At 44.2% G+C, this 17,052-nt stretch overlaps 1 protein-coding gene across 2 annotated transcripts in view; it reads right to left on the bottom strand.

The window, feature by feature from the left end:
* Positions 1-8,634: 8,634 nt before the first annotated feature.
* LOC128021566 (solute carrier family 12 member 2) overlaps positions 8,635-17,052 on the bottom strand; it is a 40,329-nt gene continuing 31,911 nt past the window's right edge. The window contains exons 21-27 of one of the 2 annotated variants that reach the window (XM_052608879.1): positions 14,791-14,838; positions 14,379-14,501; positions 13,600-13,711; positions 12,162-12,248; positions 11,682-11,817; positions 10,701-10,768; positions 8,635-10,523 (exon numbers count right to left, since the gene is read on the bottom strand). In XM_052608879.1, coding sequence (XP_052464839.1) covers positions 10,388-10,523; positions 10,701-10,768; positions 11,682-11,817; positions 12,162-12,248; positions 13,600-13,711; positions 14,379-14,501; positions 14,791-14,838 — 710 coding nt within the window. In that variant the 3' untranslated portion in view covers positions 8,635-10,387. The remainder of the gene's footprint in view (positions 10,524-10,700; positions 10,769-11,681; positions 11,818-12,161; positions 12,249-13,599; positions 13,712-14,378; positions 14,502-14,790; positions 14,839-17,052) is intronic. The other variant, XM_052608880.1, reaches the window with a different exon arrangement.

Here is a 17,052-nt window from a genome sequence, read left to right as displayed (position 1 = left end):
ATGATCTGATATACTACTGTACTTTATGGAATATGTGCTTAAATATCCATAAATTGGTTTTCAGTTCTATACAATGTATCTATACATTGCAGCTAATTTGCATATTAATGTGTTTTTGGGGCAGACCATAATGGAAAAAAAATAATGGGAATAATAACTTGGCAAAAAAATTTTTTTAATAAGAATATCTCATGTCTAATAGGAATATTGATCTATAATTTAAAAAAAGTCATATTCTTATTTGGAACCCCATAACATTGTCCTTAGATGTGTATTCATGACAAACAATTAAAAATATACATTTTTAAATGTTAATTCCAAAACATGATAATATTTCCCTAAGAGTGCTAAAGTTGATCATTCTGTCGAAAGCAGTCATACTTAAAGATCAAGTATAGGGTATGAGATAGTTTATGATCAAACCTCCAGACATCTGATTGTGCTCTGTACAGGACAGACTGTGTCTCGGAGGAATGACTGTAAAGCTGGACTGGTTGAGCCACAGCAGTTTCATTCCTCTCACGAACAATCACACTTCATACATTAAGTACAGCAGCTACTGCTCGTTGATAGATAGACTGGAGCGAGTGTCACAAAATGACTCTTGCATTTATAAATGACAGTAACAGAAGTTTAGGATCCTCTTCATCCTCTCCTCAACAAGCTGTTCTCCTCCTGTCTTTCAGTTCAGGGCTTTATTTGCATTTCAGGGCAAAAACAGGATCTGCTCTGATTCATTCATCTCCTAAACTAACCTGACTGTGAAGGTTCCCTGGGTTAAATCAAAGGAGGATCTAGTTCAGAAGGATGGGTCTCAGAGATGGGAAAAACAAGTCTTATGACACACATCCAAACTAATGCTGCTTTTATTAGAATATAAGGCTGTGATATGTGGGCTTTTCTGAGTGAAACATATGCCGTTGTTACTGAAGCATAGAGAGTGTGACAGATATATGAACAGTTTTACACTGAACTTATATTTAAGCTTGTATAATTATCGGTGTGCAGATTAACACTTATTTCTTTGTCTCATAGGCTTCTTTTACATTTATTTTTTGCATTTATTAATTGTGTTTGTGCAGACCAATGTGTGTGGATCTCGTCTGCAGCCGGGCTGGAAGATTCTGCCTGGAGGCGATGTTGTGCGTAAGTCTCTAGGTCCATATGAATGTGCTTTTGAATTCCATTGGCTTAAATGTATTCCAATAAAGAAATCCTAGAAAACATGTGTAGTGAATTAAAGCTTTGTTCTATGCCTTGTAGAAAATACATAGAACAAAAATGTTTCCAGTTTGTCGTCTATTTTATTTTAATTTTACTCTATTCTTTTTTTATCACTTGCTTTGGTTAGGTTAGGAAACTTTATTAATTCTGACTAATTGGGGTCAGCTTTTTTAACCTTTATTTTTACAGTCAAAGTCATTAAGAACAGGTTATTATTTACAATGGCTGCCCTTTAACTGCTGGCGTCCCTCACTCAACACAGGGGAGTTTCCTGGAGACAGATCAAAAATTTCAGCCCCACTTCTTTATCACTAATGCTTTATGACATGGGGCTCCATCTTGCTGGAAAATGCACGGATCATCACCAAATTGCTCATGGATTGATGGAAGTAGTTGCACCTGCAGGATGTTTTAAAACCATTCTTTATCCGTGGCAATGTTTTTGGGCAGAATTATGTGAGAGCCATTTCTTTGGTTGAAAAGCATCCCCACACATGGATGGTCTCAGGATGCTTCACTGTTGGCACCACACAGGACTTGTGGTAGCGTTCACCTTTTCTTTTCCGAACAATTGATTTTGCATAAGTACCAAATAGTCAGAAGGGAGTTTCATCAGAGAGAATAACTTTGCACCAGTCTTCTGCTGTCCAATCCTTGTACTTCCTGCAGAATTTCAGTCTGTCCTTGATGTTTTTCTGGGAGAGAAGTGGCTTCTTTGCTGCCTTTCTTGACTGCAGGCCGTTGTCCAAAAGTCTTGTCCTCACTGTGTGTGCAGATGCTCTCTCACAAACCTGCTGCCATTCCTTAGTAAGCTCTTCACTGATGGAGACACAATGCTGTAGCTGACTCCTCAGGTGGAGATGGTCCTGTTCTTGTTCTGTAGCTGACTCCTCAGGAGGAGACGGTCCTGTTCTGAAGCTGACTCCTCAGGAGGAGAGGGTCCTGTTCTTGTTCTGTAGCTGACTCCTCAGGAGGAGACAGTTTTGATCTGTAGCTGACTCCTCAGGAGGAGAGGGTCCTGTTCTGTAGCTGACTCCTCAGGAGGAGACGGTCCTGTTCTGTAGCTGACTCCTCAGGAGAAGACGGTCCTGTTCTGTAGCTGACTCCTCAGGAGGAGACGGTCCTGTTCTGTAACTGACTCCTCAGGAGGAGACGGTCCTGTTCTGTAGCTGACTCCTCAGGAGGAGACGGTCCTGTTCTGTAGCTGACTCCTCAGGAGGAGACAGTTTTGATCTGTAGCTGACTCCTCAGGAGGAGACGGTCCTGTTCTGTAGCTGACTCCTCAGGAGGAGACGGTCCTGTTCTGTAGCTGACTCCTCAGGAGGAGAGGGTCCTGTTCTGTAGCTGACTCCTCAGGAGGAGAGGGTCCTGTTCTGTAGCTGACTCCTCAGGAGGAGACAGTTTTGATCTGTAGCTGACTCCTCAGGAGGAGAGGGTCCTGTTCTGTAGCTGACTCCTCAGGAGGAGACAGTTTTGATCTGTAGCTGACTCCTCAGGAGGAGAGGGTCCTGTTCTGTAGCTGACTCCTCAGGAGGAGACGGTCCTGTTCTGTAGCTGACTCCTCAGGAGGAGACGGTCCTGTTCTGTAGCTGACTCCTCAGGAGGAGACAGTTTTGATCTGTAGCTGACTCCTCAGGAGGAGACGGTCCTGTTCTGTAGCTGACTCCTCAGGAGGAGACGGTCCTGTTCTGTAGCTGACTCCTCAGGAGGAGACGGTCCTGTTCTGTAGCTGACTCCTCAGGAGGAGACGGTCCTGTTCTGTAGCTGACTCCTCAGGAGGAGACGGTCCTGTTCTGTAGCTGACTCCTCAGGAGGAGACAGTTTTGATCTGTAGCTGACTCCTCAGGAGGAGACGGTCCTGTTCTGTAGCTGACTCCTCAGGAGGAGACGGTCCTGTTCTGTAGCTGACTCCTCAGGAGGAGACGGTCCTGTTCTGTAGCTGACTCCTCAGGAGGAGACGGTCCTGTTCTGTAGCTGACTCCTCAGGAGGAGACAGTTTTGATCTGTAGCTGACTCCTCAGGAGGAGACGGTCCTGTTCTGTAGCTGACTCCTCAGGAGGAGACGGTCCTGTTCTGTAACTGACTCCTCAGGAGAAGACGGTCCTGTTCTGTAGCTGACTCCTCAGGAGGAGACAGTTTTGATCTGTAGCTGACTCCTCAGGAGGAGAGGGTCCTGTTCTGTAGCTGACTCCTCAGGAGGAGACGGTCCTGTTCTGTAGCTGACTCCTCAGGAGGAGACGGTCCTGTTCTGTAACTGACTCCTCAGGAGGAGACGGTCCTGTTCTGTAGCTGACTCCTCAGGAGGAGACGGTCCTGCGGTGCTGTTCTGTAGCTGACTCCTCAGGAGGAGACGGTGCTGTTCTGTAGCTGACTCCTCAGGAGGAGACGGTCCTGTTCTGTAGCTGACTCCTCAGGAGGAGACGGTCCTGCGGTGCTGTTCTGTAGCTGACTCCTCAGGAGGAGACGGTCCTGTTCTGTAGCTGACTCCTCAGGAGGAGACGGTCCTGTTCTGTAGCTGACTCCTCAGGAGAAGACGGTCCTGTTCTGTAGCTGACTCCTCAGGAGGAGACGGTCCTGTTCTGTAACTGACTCCTCAGGAGGAGACGGTCCTGTTCTGTAGCTGACTCCTCAGGAGGAGACAGTTTTGATCTGTAGCTGACTCCTCAGGAGGAGACGGTCCTGTTCTGTAGCTGACTCCTCAGGAGGAGACGGTCCTGTTCTGTAGCTGACTCCTCAGGAGGAGACAGTTTTGATCTGTAGCTGACTCCTCAGGAGGAGAGGGTCCTGTTCTGTAGCTGACTCCTCAGGAGGAGAGGGTCCTGTTCTGTAGCTGACTCCTCAGGAGGAGACGGTCCTGTTCTGTAGCTGACTCCTCAGGAGGAGAGGGTCCTGTTCTGTAGCTGACTCCTCAGGAGGAGACGGTCCTGTTCTGTAGCTGACTCCTCAGGAGAAGACGGTCCTGTTCTGTAGCTGACTCCTCAGGAGGAGACAGTTTTGATCTGTAGCTGACTCCTCAGGAGGAGAGGGTCCTGTTCTGTAGCTGACTCCTCAGGAGGAGACGGTCCTGTTCTGTAGCTGACTCCTCAGGAGGAGACGGTCCTGTTCTGTAGCTGACTCCTCAGGAGGAGACAGTTTTGATCTGTAGCTGACTCCTCAGGAGGAGACGGTCCTGTTCTGTAGCTGACTCCTCAGGAGGAGACAGTTTTGATCTGTAGCTGACTCCTCAGGAGGAGACGGTCCTGTTCTGTAGCTGACTCCTCAGGAGGAGACAGTTTTGATCTGTAGCTGACTCCTCAGGAGGAGAGGGTCCTGTTCTGTAGCTGACTCCTCAGGAGGAGACGGTCCTGTTCTGTAGCTGACTCCTCAGGAGGAGACGGTCCTGTTCTGTAACTGACTCCTCAGGAGGAGACAGTCCTGTTCTGTAGCTGACTCCTCAGGAGGAGACGGTCCTGCGGTGCTGTTCTGTAGCTGACTCCTCAGGAGGAGACGGTGCTGTTCTGTAGCTGACTCCTCAGGAGGAGACGGTTTTGATCTGTAGCTGACTCCTCAGGAGGAGAGGGTCCTGTTCTGTAGCTGACTCCTCAGTAGGAGACGGTGCTGTTCTGTAGCTGACTCCTCAGGAGGAGACGGTGCTGTTCTGTAGCTGACTCCTCAGGAGGAGACAGTTTTGATCTGTAGCTGACTCCTCAGGAGGAGAGGGTCCTGTTCTGTAGCTGACTCCTCAGGAGGAGACGGTGCTGTTCTGTAGCTGACTCCTCAGGAGGAGACGGTCCTGTTCTGTAACTGACTCCTCAGGAGGAGACGGTCCTGTTCTGTAGCTGACTCCTCAGGAGGAGACGGTCCTGCGGTGCTGTTCTGTAGCTGACTCCTCAGGAGGAGACGGTGCTGTTCTGTAGCTGACTCCTCAGGAGGAGACGGTTAAAATTTCTTTGGTTGAAAAGCATCCCCACACATGGATGGTCTCAGGATGCTTCACTGTTGGCACCACACAGGACTTGTGGTAGCGCTCACCTTTTCTTTTCTGAACAATTGATTTTGCATAAGTACCAAATAGTCAGAAGGGAGTTTCATCAGAGAAAAGAACTTTGCACCAGTCTTCTGCTGTCCAATCCTTGTACTTCCTGCAGAATTTCAGTCTGTCCTTGATGTTTTTCTGGGAGAGAAGTGGCTTCTTGGCTGCCTTTCTTGACTGCAGGCCGTTGTCCAAAAGTCTTGTCCTCACTGTGTGTGCAGATGCTCTCTCACAAACCTGCTGCCATTCCTTAGTAAGCTCTTCACTGATGGAGACACAATGCTGTAGCTGACTCCTCAGGTGGAGATGGTCCTGTTCTTGTTCTGTAGCTGACTCCTCAGGAGGAGATGGTCCTATTCTCACTGTCACCCAGTTGCCCTGCTGCAGGGGCTCTGTTGCCGGAACCGAACAATGTACAGGAATCCCTGAGCTAGATGCATCCAAAGCCGTATCTAGAGCCCTGACATTCTTACTCTCCTCAATTAAAGTTTGGATGTGTTTCTCTAATTCTGAAATCTTCTCTGTCAGCCTAACTATTTCCCTGCATTCATCACATGTGAATCCCTCATCTGCGACAGAGATAGATAAACTGTACATGTGTCAAGAGGTGCAAATAAACAGCAGGAGAAGGCATTACTCACCGTGCTTGATTTAATATTCTTACCACAGTTGTTTGATGAACTTGTGAAAAACTGGAGCGAGAGAGAGGAGAGGAGAAAAGAAAACAGCGATAGGTTGAAAGCACTAATAAGGAGCTAATAAGTGCTAATGCAATGCAGGTGTACTGCACTCACAGATATAAAATACTGGTAATACTGGTTTAAAATATACAATAAAACCAGGTAAACTCAAAAACCAGGTCTGTTAAAAGAAAACATTTCAATTGCCCATACCATCAAAACAGTCCAAAGTTAGTATCCCCCAGTGTATATACAATCCACAGAAAGTGAGATCCAAAGTTCATAGATGGTGTCTTGAAAGGTGAGCTCTGATTGTGGTAACTCCTCGAACTAGTTTGGTGACTGTCCCCAATGTTTGTCATGCTGCTCTTATTCAGTTATACTTCCTACTTCCAACCATACAGCTATTAAATACACACATTAAATGATTGTAATAAAGAAAGTGATAAAACATGTCTTTTGTGTGACAGCGTCACAATGTCATTTAAAGACACAGGACCAGGCTCTGTTAAAAACATTCTGCTTCCACTCAAAATAAGCATTTTCAGAATTATATAATAATTGTTCTGTGGGGTATTTTGAGCTGAAACTGAAACTTCACAGACACATTCTGGGGACACCAGAGACTGAATTAAGGTCTGTGGTGAAGACAAACTGAAGATATTGAAAGTGACTAGACATACTGTACAGCAAAGTATGGTGACCCATACTTGGAATTGGTGCTCTGCTTTTAACCCATCCAAAGTGCACACACACAGAGCAGTGAACACACACACACACACACACTGTGAGCACACACCCGGAGCAGTGTTCATCATTTATGCTGCGGCGCCCGGGGAGCAGTTGGGGGTTCGATGCCTTGCTCAAGGACTCCTCAGTCGTGGTATTGAAGGTGGAGAGAGAACTGTAGATGCCCCCCCCCCCACCTGAGACTCGAACTCACAACCCTTCGATTGGGAGTCCAACTCTCTAAACATTTGGCCACAACTTCCCCCATAGTATCATGTTTTATTCTACTACATTTAAATACATTGATAATAAAGCCATGGGATTTATTTTTAATTGTCTTGTATTTTAACTCAAACTCTCTGGAAATGTTTTTAAATAGACTGGTAATAAATTTCATGTGACATCACATGGTGTGGTTTGTTTTAGCTTCATACATCTGCTGATTGTATTCAGGAATCAAAATTCACAAAAGTTGTGTATTTTTGTGAGAATTATCATTAAAGAATCATAAGCTTTTGATGGCCACAGAACTTTATTTTATTTTTAATTTTTTCAGTTGAGTTATTGTGAAGGGAACCAGACTAATGCTAACTTCTGGGATGGCCTACAAAAACACGTCATCACTACAGCTCTATTTAGGGAATAGTAGCTAAAGTGCCTTAATATTCATTCAGAAATATTCTTTCATGAATCATGCTCTCATAATATTGACATTACTTAACAATGGCTTCCTCTGAGCCAGTAGGTTTGTCCAGTAATGATGAGTCTCACAGATGCTGGACGAGATCCCAGTGTTTCGGCCCACAGGCAGGGAATCATCTTGGATACATCTCACTTTAAATCACATATTTCCTTATAACCAATTATACATCACCTGAAAACAATTATATCATTAAGCAAATATAATCATATATAATAATCATTAAGACTGATGTCATCCATAATTGGTAAAAGATATCATTGACTTGATTGCAAATAAATGCACAGACACTATTTAAACTGAACAGAGATGACATCACTGAATTCAATGATGAACTGCCTTTAACTATCATTCTGCATTATTGAGACACTGTTTTCCAAATGAATGTTGTTCAGTTAATTTGACGCAGTGTTTTTTTTTTAAAGTGCTATATAAATAAAGGTGACTTGACTTGAATCAAACCCATGACTTTGCTATGAGTATCATTCCTGTATGTGATGCAGTGCCTTCTAAGAGCTGAAGATCACGGGCATCCAGTATGGTTTTGACCCTTGACCCTTACACACAGAGATTGTTTCAGATTCTCTGAATCTTTGGATGATATTATGCACTGTAGATGATGATAACTTCAAACTCTTTGCAATTTTTCTCTGAGAAACTCGTTTCTGGAGCATTGGGGGAATTGGTGATCCTCTGCCCATCTTGACTTCTGAGAGACACTGAGAGGCTCTTTTTATACCCAATCATGTTCCCAATTGAACTAATAAGCTGCAAACTGGTCCTCCAGCTGTTCCTTATACGTACATTTAACTTTTCCGGCCTCATATTGCTACCTGTCCCAACTTTTTTGGAATGTGTAGATCTCATTAAATCTAAAATGAGCCAATATTTGGCATGACATTTCAAAATGTCTCGCTTTCAACATTTGATATGTTATCTATATTCTATTGTGAATAAAATATAAGTTCATGAGATTTGTAAATTATTCCATTCCTTTTTTACACACAATTTGTTAGTTTTTTTTACTCACAACGTGCCAAGTTTTTTGGAATCGTGTTTATATATATATATATATGACGGTGTAATTTACTAGCAGCTCACTTTGACAGGGCCATCAGATGTTTCTAATGATCCTCAGCTGACTGTTTGACCAGAAGATGAATATGACGTGTGTGTTGAACATGTTCTCACAGATGACACAAGCTCAGTTCAGCGTAGAGAAGAGTATAATCACCATCACTTCCTGAACAGAAGATCATCTGACACCCACAGACACAGACTAGAGCAGCCAGAATTATCATCACTTTATTTTTATATATTGCAATAAAGATGTACAAAGCATTGATACCCTTTACCATTACAACGTTAGAAAAAAGCATACATGTGACAAATAACAGTACAGTATATTAAAACATTACTGTTCCAGCACAATCAGTCGGTCAGACCCTGCTCAAGAGCCTTCTTTATGAGAATCTGCAGACTAAACCCAAACTACTGAAGAAAAATCACATGAAACTACTGTAAGAGAACCACTTCTCAGACATGTTTCTCACCATATGAATGTACTGTTATTATTCCTCTCCTGTGATTAATCTTATTAGGTTAAAGATATAAAGATAAATAAGTTAGTGAGGAAGTCTAGTGTGAACGAGAGCTGGAGCTCGCTGACCTCGAGGTGTCAACTCATTTTCACATGTAGAAATAAGCTACCGAGAAATGAAACGGACTTAGGCAACACATTCTGCAGGATGAGAAACACCATGACACGAGAGATGAGAAGACGGCTTGATCTACAGAAACAGCAGAGGAAGGTCTCCTCCAACACATCATACGCTTGACACACTCTCCCTTTTCTCTCTCGACAGATGACAGACAGGTGTTTGACTCGACTTGTTCATCAGTGTCAGGTGCTGAACACACACAGAGCAGGTGAGAGTCACTTCAAATCAAACACCTGCCGCACACACACTTAATGAGAACTAGACATATGAATATATTGATCCTAACTTTGTCACATGGAGTATTTCTCAGGTACACAGAGCAGAACTAGTGTCAGACGTGCTCTCGCTTAAACTAAGGCATGATGGGCCATACGACAAACATCTGCTCAAACATCCCAGCATTCAATCACGAGAATCAACCGGACAAACCAATCACATTCAAGAACAGAACAGAGCGAATCTGAAGAAAACTACGTTACAGACGATCAGACACACGGACGCACGGCTCCTGCAGAGAGGAACACATCCGTCTCATTCATCACCCAGCACATTCTTCCAGCTTCAGGTGACACATGAACACATCTCGGGATCTCCTTAACACAGACACACACGGAGCGATGACAGCAGGAGGGAAGGAAGGAAGTCTGAAGTCATCTGTTAAGGCAAAGGTGCGCTCTGCAGCAGGATCTGTGATTGGAGCGCTTCGGCAGTCTTCATCTCTCCAAAACCATTCAGCTGCACACTAGGGAAACTAATATAGTTCTGGTACAGCAGACTACTTGAAGAAAGATTGTAATCACCCTGTAGTTCAGCTCGATCATTGTAACAAGAACATGGAGGAACTCCACAGCTCATCCCATTCTTAAAGGAAGACATAAAACTGAAGAAAAAATACAAGAAACTGCTTTACAAGAAAGAGAAAACATGACGCAGTGGAAACCTCAGTTAAAACTTGATCAAATCAAGGAAGATTTACATTTAAAACCCAATAAAAACACGTTATAAATCACCAGTCAGGGAAAAGTGTAAGAATTGAATCTGATTGTACAGAAAGGCACATCCACAAGGCCATCAAAAGTGTTTTTCTTCAAAGTGAGAAAACAAGAAATGAGGTGATTATTGCTTCATCGAGAGCAAATAAAAAAAATCCACAACTCAAAAAGTTGTGACAGTCATAATAAGGATAACAGTGATAATCAGTGTAAGAAGCTGTGCTCGGACAATATAAACCCAGATCGTTCCTGTCGAAGGAGTCTGTTTGTTTCAGCTCTGTGGAGAAATGTCTATCATCATCATCATCATCATCATGAGTCTGAGAGCTCTAGGAGTAGAAGGTGAGGACGCTCTGATGGTTCCCACGCACCAAGAGGATGGGCGGCAGGTCTTTGGATAGTGTGTCCAGCCAGGCCATGTAAAGAGCGCTGGAGACGGCTCCTTTCCTGGCCAGCGGCATGCTCCTGTGACACACACACACACACACACACACACACACACACAGTATCAGAGCTGGCTGAAACAGGACCACTGCAGCTAATGAGCATTCCCTCTGCTGCTCTTAGTTTGAGGAGGTGTTTGTTCCTCCAGTCAGCAGGTGGCAGCAGGTCACTGAAACACTGCCGGTGTTCCTAACTTACATGACGATGAGGTTGGCTGTGCTCGAGTGCTCCTTCAACAGCTCGTTCAGTCGGATCTGACGGTTACTCTGAGGAAACAAACAAATCAATTAGCAGGAAGACTGAGGTTGCTGTATCTGATAGCAGCTGAGAAAAACAGGAAACAGTGCATCTACATACCATCATTTTACACCACTGAGGCAAGTATTTTAGTTGCACTTGTTCTTGGACAAAACAGTCTAAAAGAGTCACTGTTTCAGCTGATAGATCAGGAGTCAACACTACGTCAGTAAGAGCGGCGCTGCTCTAGTTCTGGAGGATCATACGCTCGGTCACTGCTCTTCCTGAGAGCTAGACACTATAGATCAGGACACATGCTAACTCACCTGCTTCTGTACCCATCCTAAACTTTTGAGATTTTGAAGAGTTCATCTTCTATCATTTGCAGCATCCATCACTTGTGGGGTGCCACAGGGCTTAGTGTTGGGACCTTTCTGTCCTCTCTTTTGACAAAAAGCCAACATTATGCTCTTTCCTAAAACATTACTCAAATGAAAAAGTGAGGTCTTTGAATCCTTTATAAATGGGCTTTTGTCTTTTAAATTCAGTACCATTTAAATTATTAAGTAAAATTAAAAGGTCTTACAAAATAGCTAAACGTTTCTAAATAAAATATTAAATAATTATCACATAGCATTTTGGATTTCAGTTTTCAGTCAAGTGCATCCAGAATTTTCCTGGTGCATGTCTAGTAGTTAGTTAATCGTTCCTATCCTTCTCTTAATAAAACCCCTTTCATTACACCGGTTTCTTTCTGGTGTTGATAATACAGCAAGAGTTAATGAGATCTCTAACTTCCTGTGATTTCTGTGATTCTTGTTCATTCATGTAATGTGTTTGTCACTGATGTGTGCTAGTTCAGAGCAGGGAATGCTGCGGTGCTGTGAGCTGTATCTTTGTGATCCCTCATCTGTGAACGTGTCAGGACGTGTGTGCTGAGACCTTGGCTTTGTAGAGCTCCAGCTCGTTGTCTGTGATTCTCCAGGGCTCTTCACTCTTCAGCCTCTCCGCAGCTTCCTGCTCCATGTCATCTTCTCTCAGCTTATACGGCTCGATCATCTGAGCAAACTCTGTCAAACTGCATGACAAACACAAGAGGTCAGCGCGTGTGCGACCCAGATCACAGAGCCAGTAATGTGTGTATCAGCTCCTCAGACGTCAAACACAAGATCCCCAGTTCTGAAATCAGTCTGTGTCAGGTTACCAGTGGTGCGTCTCATCCAGCCAAGCTTTAAACTGAACTCTTGAGTGTATTCAGATCTGAATTAGCACTGATTGCTAAATGCTAAACAATTAACAAAAAGACCCCAAATGCAAAACTAGCCCTCAAATATCTAACACATGCCACAAAAATCCCAAACAATTAACAGTGAAGCAATGTTGAGGAAAGAGCTGGTGTGGTGAGATGAGTAACGTTCATACCCCTCTGACTTGGGCTTCGTGTTGACGTCCCCCAGGACCGTGATGTCAGAGAAATCGATCCTGAACTTGCTGAGCAGTGTGGCCATGCTAAGGACACAACAAAGTCTCATTACATATTTAACAGACAATAATAAATAATGCATGCAATATTGCACTATTAGTTTCCCATCGCAGCAGCTGGGACGGCTCCTCGAACGCTCCTGAGATCCAGCAGCTGGTGTGTGATCAGGACAATGAACCCCACAGACCTGTTCAGCTGCGTCTCATGCTCTCTGTGAAGACCTCGCTGCTGGAACACCTCTAACTACAGATAACAGAGACCCTGACAGCAGCGGAGGAGGAGGAGGAAGAGGAGGACACTGGGAGACATCTGTCTCTCTCTCTCTCACACACACACACACACACACACGCACACACACACACACACACACGCACACACAGAGACCCTGACAGCAACGGAGGAGGAGGAAGAGGAGGACACTGGGAGACATCTGTCTCTCTCTCTCACACACACACACACGCACACACACACACACACACACAGAGACACAGAGACCCTGACAGCAGCGGAGGAGGAGGAGGACACTGGGAAACATCTGTCTCTCTCTCACACACACACACACACACACGCACACACAGAGACACAGACACACACACACACACACACACACGCACGCACACAGACACACACACACGCACACACACGCGCACGCACACACACACGCACAGAGACACACACACACGCACACAGAGACACAGAGACAGACACACACACACACACTACCTCCACGGCATTCAGAGAAACAGAGAGAGAGCACTTCACACAACCCTCTACACTGTAGTAAATCACACACTATGTGACTAAATGATGTCTAATATTAATCACTTCTCAGATTTGACTCACCAGTGTGTGAGTTGGAGAATAAGTGTAGGTTTAGCTCAGATATATGTTGAGTTTCTCTCTCCATCAGTGATCAGTGATGTGTATTTGGAGCACCTTAAACTCTAGTGTGCAGACACATGAGTCTCGCACGTGCGAAGTGGGCGGAGCTAATGTACAAACAGCAATCTCATTGGCTGGTGCTCACTTGTTATCGTCCACGTTTTGATTTCAGCAAATCAGTTCATGTGAACGCACTCCACCTGATTAATATTCATGAATCCAGCAGCTCGTTCATCATTTTTTACTGTTCTGTTTTGATTATTATTGTTATCATCATCATCCTTTCACTATTATTGTTTTTTCTCCTTTTTTTTTTTATTGAGTTAAAATGTCTAAGCATTCATATATGGTTACCAAGTCAATTCTAATTAAAGCTCTATCATTAAATAGTGCTTGATTATCCAGAGATCATATGATAATGCTTGACTGACTGATGTTAGGAGTGTACTTTCAGGTGTTTAAAAAGCAGTGGCACTTTAAAACAGGGTCACGTACGCTCTGCGGTCATGATCGATCCTGTTGATCTTTCCACCGATGAAGACACGGATCTTACAGTCCTTCCATTTCTTCTTGTTGGCGATCAGATAGGGGATGAGTAGAGTCAGACCTGATACACACACATTACAAACAACAATCAGACGAGAAACACACACACACACACTCTACCAGACAGATCAGCTTTATACTGTCATCTGTTATTGTGTCAGTTCCTGAAAGAAACACTGACAGCTGTGACACAAGCTCTGATCTGAGTGTGTGAATCTAAAGCTCAGAGCCACTTCACCGCTCGAGTGTGTGAGCACCGACAGCATTAAAGCAGCTACGCTCAGATCTACTGGCTCTGCTCAGACACGGGTGTGTGTGTGTGTGTGTGTGCACCTCACTGAGCTCAATGACTAACACACTGTTCAGACACCGTTCATACACAGCTGGGGTAAACACACCCTGCTGATGAGAACCGTGTTTAAAATAACATGAACAAAAAAAGAAGAAGAAATGGTTACGTGTCTAATGAGAAATATCCCATGTGTGCCCTCGATTTGAAAAGGAGAGCTTGTGATATAGATGTATCACTATCATGACACACACTGGACGGCTCCTAACATTAGCAGGTTAACTTCACACACACACACACACACACACATCCTAATGTGGGAGTACACTTACACTTACTAATGCTGCACACTGTGCCCTTGCTACATTTGTTTTTGTATCACATTTGAGAGAACAGAACGAATAGTTTCCAAAATAACAAAACCTAATCCAGTGCTCACCTCCGTCATCAAAGAGCCACCAGACGTCGATGGTGCCCTTCCCCTGCTTCTGCTGGAACTGTTGACTGGCGTCCAGCAGCCGCTGATCAGCCACATCCAGAGGAAGAGTGGGGCTGCGCTCATCTGAAACACACACACACACACACACACACACACACACGCTCAGACCGCAGCTCGGGAGACCACTGATGTGTATCTAATGATCGGACAAACAGAAGACAGGAAAGAGACGGAAGAAAGTCTCCAGCAGTCCTGCAGGAAGACACCGAGCATTAGATCACAGACAGGAAGTGACATCGTTGCAGCTGAAACACAGGACAGCACATGTAGAGATGAAGGTCAGAGGTCAAACAGCAGAAACAGTCATGAAAGCAGCGCAGGTCAGAGACAGAGAATCAGAGAAGTGTCCTGCCTTTCTTCAACAGCGGCCGAGTGTGGGCTTTACCATCCTCTTCCTCATCTGGATCATGTGTGGAGAAAACAGAGGAAGATTACTGAGAAACATGTGACGGTCCAACACAGAGAGAGGCTTGTTCTGCTGCAGGTGACACGCTCACACACACACACACGCACGCACACGCACGCACGCACGCACACACTCACGCACACGCACGCGCACACACACTTCGAGCAGGTTTTGTCACCATGGTAACCCCTGAGCAGGTTTTGTTCTGAGTTAGAGATCGCAAACCAAACTGGACCAATCAGCTGTGAGCAAAGATACACATAAACACACACACACACACACACACACACATATATATATATATATTGGACACACTAGAATTTAGAGACAAAATTGCTTGCCTTTTGCTCATAATGATTTATTAAATTTATATTATAGGAATTATAATTCTTTATAAGTCATACACTCAAATAATCATCATATGAAAGGCCAATTTTGAAAAGGTTACTGAAATGAGCCAGTAATGGATTAGAGTGTACATGTAAAGTTAGGGTACAGCTCTCTGATCAGACGAGTAACACACGAGTGCTCAGGGTGTGACAGTTATTAGATCAGGGAGTGTGATCCTGATTCACTGAACACAGCACAGAAGGAGCTCCTCTGAGCTAATGAAACCAATGCAGTGAAGATTCCTGAAATAAAAGAGAGCCACAGCACACACAAATCAGGCTCAAAGTGGGAACATATCACAGTTCATTAAAATAGCTTCAGACATAATGGACTTGTTTGCGCAGGACTGATTTGGTGAAGTCGGGCTTTCTGGGATGGTACTCAAATGGTTCAAATCATACTTAGAAGGGAGAGGCTATTATGTGAGTCTAGGAGAGCATAAGTCTAAGTGGACGTCCATGACATGCGGAGTCCCACAAGGGTCAATTCTTGCACCGCTCTTGTTTAGCCTGTATATGCTTCCACTAAGACAAATAATGAGAAAGAACCAGATTGCCTACCACAGCTATGCTGATGATACCCAGATTTACCTAGCCTTATCTCCAAATGACTTCAGCCCCATTGACTCCCTCTGCCAATGCATTGAAGAAATTAATAATTGGATGTGCCAGAACTTTCTTCAGTTAAACAAGGAAAAAACTGAAGTCATTGCATTTGGAAACAAAGATGAAGTGTTCAAGGTGAATGCATACCTTGACTCTAGGGGTCAAACAACTAAAAATCAAGTCAGGAATCTTGATGTGATTCTGGAGACAGATCTTAGTTTCAGTATTCATGTCAAAGCAGTAACTAAATCAGCATACTATCATTTAAAAAACATCGCAAGAATTAGATGTTTTGTTTCCAGCCAAGACTTGGAGAAACTAGTTCATGCCTTTATCACCAGCAGGGTGGACTATTGTAATGGGCTCCTCAATGGCCTTCCCAAAAAGAGCATTAGACAGCTGCAGCTCATGCAGAACCAGAAAATCTGAGCATATCACACCAGTCCGCAGGTCCTTACACTGGCTTCCATTTACATTTAGGATTGATTTTAAAGCACTTTTACTCGTATATAAGTCACTAAATGACCTAGGACCGAAATATATTGCAGATATGTTCACTAAATATAAACCTAACAGAGCACTCAGATCACTAGGATCAAGTCAGTTAGAAATACCAAGGGTTCACACAAAACAAGGGGAGTCCTCCTTTAGTTACTATGCTGCCCGCAGCTGGAATCAGCTTCCAGAGTGTTTCATCTTCGGTCCATGATTGTGTATCAGTCGCAGGTTTTCCATTCCAACTTGGACATTTTGGTCATTTTGAACCATGTCCTGTTTTCACTAAATCAAGAAGCATTGAGAAATCATATGTTGTCAAAGTCGTCCTAGAAAATTCAACAGCTCAGCTCAGTTGTGTATATCATGATGTGAAACTGGAGAAGAGGAGTTGATCTCTTCAGGTGTGGCCTGGATCAGATGACCTGGTGAAGCAGACCCAAGCAAAGATTGAACACATTCTGCTCTGAGAGAGACTGCAAACATCATGATGGAGATCTGCTCATTCTCTCCAGTTTCCTCACATGACTGACCCCTGCAGCTGATGTTTGTTATTATTCTGCTTGTTTTCCTGGACTTCAGCGAGTGCTGCGGTGTCAGGGGGATCTGAGAGACCGACAGACCCCCGAGTGATTTATCACAGACAGACGTCCCCAGACTGGACCCTCACAGCTGACCCCAAAACACACGCTGGACCAGAGGTCACCGCAGGACTCCA

The sequence above is a fragment of the Carassius gibelio genome, chromosome A10 (genome assembly GCF_023724105.1).
Source record: "Carassius gibelio isolate Cgi1373 ecotype wild population from Czech Republic chromosome A10, carGib1.2-hapl.c, whole genome shotgun sequence".
Lineage (NCBI taxonomy): Eukaryota > Metazoa > Chordata > Actinopteri > Cypriniformes > Cyprinidae > Carassius > Carassius gibelio.
The sequence above is the reverse complement of the archived record's forward strand: the minus strand, read 5'-3'. Positions and strand labels throughout refer to the sequence as shown.